Below are 8,911 nucleotides of genomic sequence, written 5' to 3' on the forward strand. Positions count from 1 at the left end.
CCAGCAGCCCCTAGGACTAGTGTGTCTGAACGAACACACCTTCCAACATGACACACACTACCACCACGTCTACAGCTGCGGCCTAGCAGCATCACCTTGGCACGGACCATCCTCATACCCTATGCACTGCCGCCACTTCACCATCTTGCCATGACCGCAGGAAATAACACACCAGGAACTCCAAAAGCAGCTCTCCCAGTAGACCAGAACAGACTCCCGGCACTCAAAGATTCAACCCAATGCCCCTGAGACTGAAGCAGATACAGTGAGTACCTCAGCCGGGACCAGCCCTTTCCCATATCTACTTCCACCCATCCCACTTCCAAGCCTCAGGGCCACTCAGCCTCCCCAACACAGGCAGTCACTCTCGCTGCCCATCCTTCTCATCCTAAGCTACGATTTCCAAAAGCTCAGGGGACTCCAATTCCCAAAGACATCAAGGCAGGAGCCCTAGGGCCCCTGCCACAGCAGGACCTCGGGGCATCGGAGGGCGGGTGGCCGAGGCTGTGCGTCAGAATCATCTGAGAAGCCCAGTCTGGAAGCATGTCAAAAAGAAAAATTGAAGAAAAAATGGTCCTGAGAATGTATTTTGATGACTCCTCCAGTGAAGCTCTCTTTATCTTTAACTCACACAAAGTTGAGTTTAAACAACTTACAGCACAGGCTGCCATAACCAAGACTAAAAATACAAGAAGAAAGAAGCCACAGCTGCCTGTAGAATGAACTTGTCTGCGTGCCACACACTTGGCTAGGTGTTCACAGATGTGAGTTCCTGGAAACTCGCAGCAGCTTTTTAAGGCTCCATCATGCCCAGAGGAGACTGGGCTACAAGAACAGAACAGGACATGTCCTATGTCACGGCGGCCGTGTGAGAGGACAGGTGCACCCAGCTCCCCAAAGCCCACGGGGCTGCCTCTTCTCCGCAACAGCACCCACTAGTAGAGGCTGTCTGTGCTCAGAGGCTACAGAAAATAGCAGCCATGATCCTGGAAGGAGACAGGCTCCAGTGGGACAGCACTTTCTCTGCTCAACAGAAACACAGATGATTTTAACTGTCTTTAATCTGAAGTCCCTAAATTTTCAGAAATGTGCATGTAATAATTCTGTAATAAATTTTTAAGTGTAAAAAAGTTTTTATGTACTGACGTTCAGATCCTGCTATAAAACTAAATAAAATTCCCAAAAACAAAACCCTCCAGTAAGATGATCTGTGTTCTGGCGTCTCCGAAACTTTCCACAGACAGCTGTGAGAGCCCCTCCCACGGCATCCCCTTGGGAGATGCCCCTGAGCGTCACAGCCGTGGGGTGGCGGGATGGAGGCGCCTGTGCAGCCTTCCTGGCTCCGTGCTGGTGTCCTGTGCACACCTTGAATTCATAGAATGTTTTTCTCCATGTTCAGTTTTGGGCAGAAAATCACTTTTATTTCCACATTTGTAGAAAATTTCCTCTCTGCAGAGGGGCATGCTACCCTGAACGGGAAGGAGCCACCTACGGCATCCGGGGCCGTGGCTGAGCCACAGCAGCCCCCAGACGTCAATCCACATTGCACACTAGGCTGAAGGGTGTTTCTCTGATTCTTAGGAAGGCCTGATGCCGGGCGTGGCGGCTCACGCCTATAATACCAGCACTTTGGGAGGCCAAGGCAAGTGGATCACCTGAGGTCAGGAGTTCGGGACCAGTCTGGCCAACACGGTGAAACCCTGTCTGTATTAAAAATACAAAAAAAATTAGCCGGGCATGGTGGCTCACGCCTGTAACCTCAGCTTCTTGGGAGGCTGAGGCAGGAGAATCGCTTGAGCCCGGGAGGTGGAGGTTGCAGTGAGCCGAGATTGCGCCACTGCACTGCACTCTAGCCTGGGCGACAGAGCAAGACTCTGTCTCAAAAAAAAAACCAAAAAAAACAAAGGCCCGATATAAGTTGTTTTTTGTTTGCTTTGAGACAGTGTCTAGCTCTGTCGCCCAGACTGGAATACACCGGTATGAACTCAGCTCACTACAACCTCTGCCTCCCAGGCTCAAGCGATCCCCCTGCCTCAGCCTCCTGAATAGCTGGGACTACAGGCACCCACCACACCAGGCTAATTTTTGTACTTTTTGTAGAGACGGGGTTCCACCATGTTGCCCAGGCTGGTCTCAAACTCCTAGGCTCAAGCAATCCATCCACGTCAGCCTCCCAAAGTGCTGGGATTACAGGCGTGAGCCACCACGCCCAGCCAGAAGGACTAATATAAATTTGTTTGCCATTTACCTAGTTTGTTTTTTCAACTGCATACTGAACATTTTTGTAACATAAGCTGGGGATAGCAAGATGTGTAGGGAAGAGGCATTCAGCATGTAATGACTTCTCAAAAATTTCAGATGATACAAAGACAGAAATAAGGGTGTGTAACCTGCATCCTAGTTTATCAAAGGTTCGCTGATGCTCAGAGCCCCCCCAGGCTTGAAGAGGGGGCTTGAACACCCACCCTGAGAGCCCCTGGCCCAAAACGCCTGCGTGCAGTTTTGAGGGAGGTGCAAGTTGAGACGTACTCAATCGCTGGGGTTAGACGATGCCGAAGCCATCGGCTGGCCTTTCTTACAAGCTGTAATGTTTATGATGCACAGCAAACTGAAGCGATCATCCAACGTAGGGAAATAAAAGCTTTTTTATGAACCTAGTTAAACAAACTATTTATTTGAGGACATGACTGACGTACAGTTTAGCATTAAACACTCTGACGTCAGTGAAGAGACCAGTTCCATCAATGTGGTCACATGAGCTGTCCAACAAAGGACAAGAGTCTGGTGTTTTAATTCAACATGCCCCCAAATATAACTCTGAAACAATTCCTAGTCATGTAATCAACATCAGGGTAAAAATCATGTGCTAATACAAAGGTACAGGAACAAAGAATTTGTTCTTCGTGGCTCTCTGTGTCTGATCCAAGAGGCAAGGTCAGTTTCATCTGAGCATTAAATGTCAAGTTCTGCACGCTATCATCATCAGGGGCTGAGGCTCCTCTTTGTTTGTAACTGTGAGTTTATATAGACTTGAAGCAGTATAAACTTACAAACCGTCTACTAGTCGTTTCTTTGACTGCTACCCATGAGACAATGAGACATACTAGTAACTCTGGCCTATGACACTGGCAAAGAAAACTACCAGTGGGGGGAGGGTGTGAGGACAGTGGGAGCATGAACTGTTATAACCTATGATCGGATGCATCATCAAACTATCACTGGGCCTGTGACCCACTCCACTTCTCAGAACTTAACAAAAGGGGCGACCGAAGACACACCCAGATAGCCCTGCCTGTGCCACAGAAAAGTGGGCATGGCCCCCTCGCACCATCAGAGAAATCTAACAGAGTAAACCAGGACACACCCCTGCAAGAGAGGAGCAGGCCGCAGGCAGCTGCCAAACACAAGCAGCCCCACAGCCCTATTCCATGGCAGGGAGGAGCACAGCAAATTTTAAAAGGCAGTGATCCTGCTTGGGCTGTAACAAACAGACACACACCTCCCAATGTAACAGCAGCGGTTATCATCGTGCAGTGGGAAGAGGGCTGATTTTCTTTTCCCCATTCTTGCTGACCTGTGTTTGTGCTTTTGGACTATCTGAGATAAATCTTCATTACTTCTACATAAAGAAACACACTGACATTCCTGGAAGGCCCAGCACATCACACACAGGAAGCCCACAAAAAGGAAGGTGGCGCCTGCTCTTTAAAGTTGGGGTGCACGGGATGGCAGGCTACCAGCGCTCTCGTCCCGGCCCAGGCACCCACGAAAGCATCACTTGTAAGGCTGTCAGGCTACAGGAAAAGCACAGGACAGGTCTCTCCATGCGCTACCTGGATGCGGTTCAGCTCGACGACGGGACCGTGCTGACGATCGCGCACCATGGTTGCTTGCACTACTTTTCGGAAAGCTGCCTCCTAAAACACATCAAACAGACACAATTTAGAATCTGATACAGAAAGCATCACTCCTGGAGAAATGACATAGTTTTGTTTAAGATCTGATTTGAAGAAGACCTTAAGAACAGAAAACTGCCAGTTCCCTTTTCTCAAGCTGTGAGGGTGCAGGGGACCAGGCTGGCATTGAAGCGCAAAGGGACAGAAGTCAGGGCAGGCAGTGCCAATGGCCAGGCAAGAGGCAGGTCCCTCAGGAAACCACCTCCACCCACCAGCGTGCCGGAGGCTGGAAGAGCTCAGCACATGCAGGGCGCGGAACAGGGAGGGCTGGGCCTGGCGAGCACCTGCTCTGACTCAGGTCTCGAAGTCAAGATTTCCCTGCCAAACATGAAGTCCACCAGCGGCAGGGACTGAGGTTAAACCACTGACTGCCACACAGCAGCCACAGGGCCAGGGAGCGCTGTGGAGCCAACCAGAGGTCCTGGCTGTGATCACACTAAAAGAAACTGGGAGTGCCCGGGGTGAAGATAGCAGGGCGTGGCCAAACATGACCGCCACAGTGAGGACCCAGCCTTTCCCCAGGAGGGAGCAGGTCGGCCATGCCCATGGGGAAAGGCTGCAGGATGCAGCAAGCAGCCGTGACAATGGAAAGGGAGGAGACAGGTCAGCAGGGGTCTCAGCTCTCTTGGCCAAGTGGCCAGTCGTGCCTTCTTTCAGTTAGGGGTGGGCTGTGGGAGCGCAAGGGTCCCTCAGTGGAGGCTGAGCCCTTGCCCAGTTCAAAGGCTAAGAACTCCAAGCTGCTCCAAGGCAGGAGGTGAGGGCCCCAAGCGCCAGAGGAGACCCAGAATGGGCATCCTGGAGGCACCTCAGCCCCACGCCTCTTGCACAGCCCAGACTCATCCTGCTCCCACGGGCCCTGCCTGGACCCCAGGGCAGCTCCCCCTCCACAGGAGCACTCCCCTCTCCTCCCAGTCGCCGGCCCGCCCACCTTCCTGGAGAGTCCCTTTTGGTGCTCTGGACCGGGAGTAGTAACACCCACTCTCTGAGGCCGATCCTCACCACACCCAGGACCAGAACCGAGGCTGCCTGCACAGTCCCTGACCAGAGGTCCCTTTCAGATGCCCTCACACTCCCCTGACCTTCTGCAGTCTCAGCAGGTGCCAGACGCTGCTGCCCACCACTCCCCTACCACACACCAGCTCCCACCCATGCCCTGCTCACAGCCTGCACAACGCTCGCACAGGGCCAGGTGGGACGTGCCCCGCCTCTCACCATTTTTCTCCCTGCAAAGAAAGGTTTTTTACCTCTGCACTGCCTATTATCATCACAACTTTGAAGGATTAAAAAAAGAAGGTAAAATTAATCGTTTGCTACTTTTTATTATTGAATAGTAATTGAAATTACATTTCCTATCCATTTTACCTGCCCACGATTTCTTCTGCCTCTCTCATCAGAGACATGATCTTTCCATTAAACACAAGCCTCACCACCTCCACCCTCAGGCACACATGAAAGTAAAATGAATGCCCCAGTCCTGTTCAGCAGAAATCGTTCTAGCCAAGTGGAAACAAAACCAGTCTTTAAAAAGTAACCTGCTGGGACAGGACTCCAAAACATCTCAATGTTATTAAATCACTAAGAATGGGCCATGATATTTGACAACAAAACACATCACAGAATCACAATCAGGATTAGTGTTCCTCAATCCAATTCCAAAGCTTTTCCCTACACAGAGATGCCCCTACTGTAGGATCATTAGCCCCTTCGAGATCATCTTGTCAAGCTGCTTGCCAGAAACTAACCCAACCTCTAGAAAGCTCCAATTATTAGCAACATCTACAGGTCAAAAGCTGCCTGGTGACTTTCAGATGCCCTCACTCATGACTGTATTACTCACCACGCCCTGTTAATTCTCACTTGGCCAGCAATCTCTACACATTCAGGCACGGACCTTCCAGGTAAGCGATCTGTGACTCCTGGCCCCCTCTGCTGGACATCCCGGGAGAAACAGTCCAATCGCCTGCCTTCCTGTGTCAGTGGAACTCGCCATAATGCCACAAGGCCAGGCAGGCAGAGGACCGCAGGAACAAAGGCTTACTTTATGAAGGCCCACCTCATCCTTCTGGAGCGGTCAGAGGCAGAGATTACGAAGCAGAGAGGAAGCACCATACTGTTTGTTTTTAACATAAACTCCAAAGGGGAGGACATTTTTGTCTGTTTTCTCATTGATATAAAGTACGCAGAACAGAGCCTGGCATGCAGGAGGCACTCTGTGAACATTTGCTGAATGAGCCGTATTCTATGTGTTCTACTCCCAGGATAGGAATTCTGTTGGGTTACAATGTACTGAAGACACCAGTTTCCCCTAGAGCAAAGACTGCCACTCAAATACCTTTCCCTGGGATATCAGAATTCCTCGCAGGGTGTCGAACCCAACAGAAGGCCCGAGTCCAGTTTCGTCGAGTGAGCCTTCCAGGTCGAACATGGGGATGCAGGGACAGAAGAGCTCGGAGAGGTGGTGCAGCAGCAGCAGGCGGTTCCTCAGTGCGATGATGGGGATCTCCTGCAGGTGATTGTACTCCATGGGGACCTGGAACACAGAAACGGCCTTCAGCCCCTCAGGCACCAAAGGTACAGGGGGGCCACAGTGTGGCATCCATTAAGGATTCTGAAAACAATTGTTTCAAAACCAGAGAAGCATTATGGTTTCTGAGTTTGCTTTACAAAACCTCACTGTGCTGCTTTTTAAATAATATTCTGTCCAGTCTGACTGTAAAAAAAAAAATTAGTCTATACAAATATCTTTACTAAGAAGTGTGAGGCATGTACATCAGAACAGTTTGGTGAGGGTTATAAGATATAGAAGGTGATACACACCATACACACAGAATGTTGGCTGGCATGAATATTAAGGTGTTTTTTGAGACAGGGTCTCACTCTGTCACCCAGGCAAGAGGGCAGTGGTGCAATCACTGCAGCTTTAACCTTTCAGACTCAAGCGATCCTCCCATCTCAGCCCTCAGCCTCCCAAGTAGCTGGGACTACGGGTGTACGCCACTATGCCCAGCTAATTTTGTAGAGACAGGGTTTTGCTATGTTGTCCAGGCTCGTCCCGAACTCCTGAGTTCAGGCAATCCGCCCACCTCGGCCTCCCAAAGTGTTGGGATTATAGGCATGAGCCACCACAACCAGCCAAATATCGAGGCTCGTAAATACACTGTTTGGTTAACATTTACTGAGCCTGAATTATTTTCACCGAGAAGCCTCTGTAAACACTCAACGACAGGATGCAACATGTGACAGGAGCACACTTTGCTCGCCCCCGACTCACCCAGCCTGCCCAGACTCACCTGTGCTGGGAGTTTGCCAGCGCTGGCGGGCTTGCTGGTCGACCAGGCGAGGGTATGTGCTGAGCCACAGGCCACACGGTTGACCTTCTTACCCTGAAGGGCAGCTACCAACCGAGGCCTCTGGATGGCGTTGGTGGTTCCATCTCCCAGCTGTCCCTCATCATTGTCGCCCCATGTATAAACCTCACCTGAACGAAGTGCATTTAGAATCAGAACCTGTATACTAGGGCCAACAAACACATGGCTGCCAATGTCTTCCCATCACACACAGAACCAGCGCTCCCTGCCCTTCAGCCGGGTGTTGACCTAGTCGTCAACTTTACATCTGACCTAGACGTGAATGTCTGCTTTACGTATGACCTAAATATGAATACACGCTAATTACACATCCAAAGAGGCAAGCGTACTTCCCAGGACTCTCCACAGCCCCTGCTGGCCACCAGGCCTCTTCTAGTAAGAGGCACAGGACTCTGGTCTAAAGCCTCCAACAGTGTTAGTTCTCAGGACGAGGCATGAATAGCAGCAGTTCTCCATCGGAATAATATCAGAACAGATATCAATATCCTGAACATCCCAAAGTCATCGGAATAATATTAGAACAGACAGCAATATCCCTAACATCCCAAATTGCTCTTGCATGTGAAACAGAAGACGAAAAGTCTGTTTGATTTATTTTATACTTTCTTTTGAGACAGGGTCTCACTCTGTTGCCCAGGCTGGAGTAAACTGGCATGATCACGGTTCACTGCAGCTTCAACCTCCCCAGCTCAAGTGATCTTCCCACCTCATCTCCCAAAGTGTTGGGATTACAGGCATGAACCACTGTGATGAAGTCTCACTCTGTCGCCCAGGCTGGAATGCAGTGGTGTGATCTTGGCTCACCGCAATCTCCGCCTCCCGGGTTTGAGTGATTCTCCTGCCTCAGCCTCCTGAGTAGCTAGGCTTACAGGCGCGCACCAACATGCCCAGCTAATTTTTGTATTTTTAGTAGGGATGGGGTTTCACCATGTGGCTCAGGCTGGTCTTGAACTCGTGACCTCATGATCTGCCTGCCTCGGTCTCCCAAAGTGCTGGGATTACAGGTGCGCGCCACCATGCCCCAGTCAATTTTTGTGTTTTTAGTAGAGATGGGGTTTCACCATGTTAGTCAGGCTGGTCTCGAACTCCTGACCTCGTGATCCACCTTAAATCCATGTTTTTAAAACCAAAACCACAATGTGATACCACCTCACTTCTACAAGAATGGCCATAATAAAATAAATAAACAAATGATAGATGTTGGCACAGATGTGGTGAGAAGGGAACACTTACACTGCTGGTGGGAACAGAAACCAGTACAACCCATTGAGATTTTCCCTCTAGAGGGGATAAAAACCAGAAACCAGCTCTTTGTGAAAATGCGTTGTGACGGAAAGCATCTTCCATGCTCCACTGTGGAAAAGTGTGGAGATTCCTCCAAGAACTAAAAGTAGATCCACCATTTGATCCAGCAATCCCACCACTAGCTACCTACCCAGAAGAAAAGAAGTCACTATTTGAAAAAGTACTTGCACACGCATGTTTATAGCAGCACAATTTGCAGTTACGTAAACATGGAACCAGCTCCAAAACCCATCAATCAATGAGTGGATAAGAAAACGTGGTGTATATACACCACGGAACACT

General features: G+C 50.1%; 1 protein-coding gene across 1 annotated transcript in view; it reads right to left on the reverse strand.

Moving 5' to 3' along the window:
• Positions 1-2,162: 2,162 nt before the first annotated feature.
• Positions 2,163-8,911, reverse strand: part of LOC111525118 (E3 ubiquitin-protein ligase HERC2-like) — a 7,938-nt gene continuing 1,189 nt past the window's right edge. The window contains exons 2-4 of the mRNA XM_026452103.2: positions 7,247-7,434; positions 6,289-6,486; positions 2,163-3,917 (exon numbers count right to left, since the gene is read on the reverse strand). Coding sequence (XP_026307888.1) covers positions 3,795-3,917; positions 6,289-6,486; positions 7,247-7,434 — 509 coding nt within the window. The 3' untranslated portion in view covers positions 2,163-3,794. The remainder of the gene's footprint in view (positions 3,918-6,288; positions 6,487-7,246; positions 7,435-8,911) is intronic.

The sequence above is a fragment of the Piliocolobus tephrosceles genome, unplaced genomic scaffold (assembly GCF_002776525.5).
Source record: "Piliocolobus tephrosceles isolate RC106 unplaced genomic scaffold, ASM277652v3 unscaffolded_31338, whole genome shotgun sequence".
NCBI classification, from domain to species: Eukaryota; Metazoa; Chordata; class Mammalia; order Primates; family Cercopithecidae; genus Piliocolobus; species Piliocolobus tephrosceles.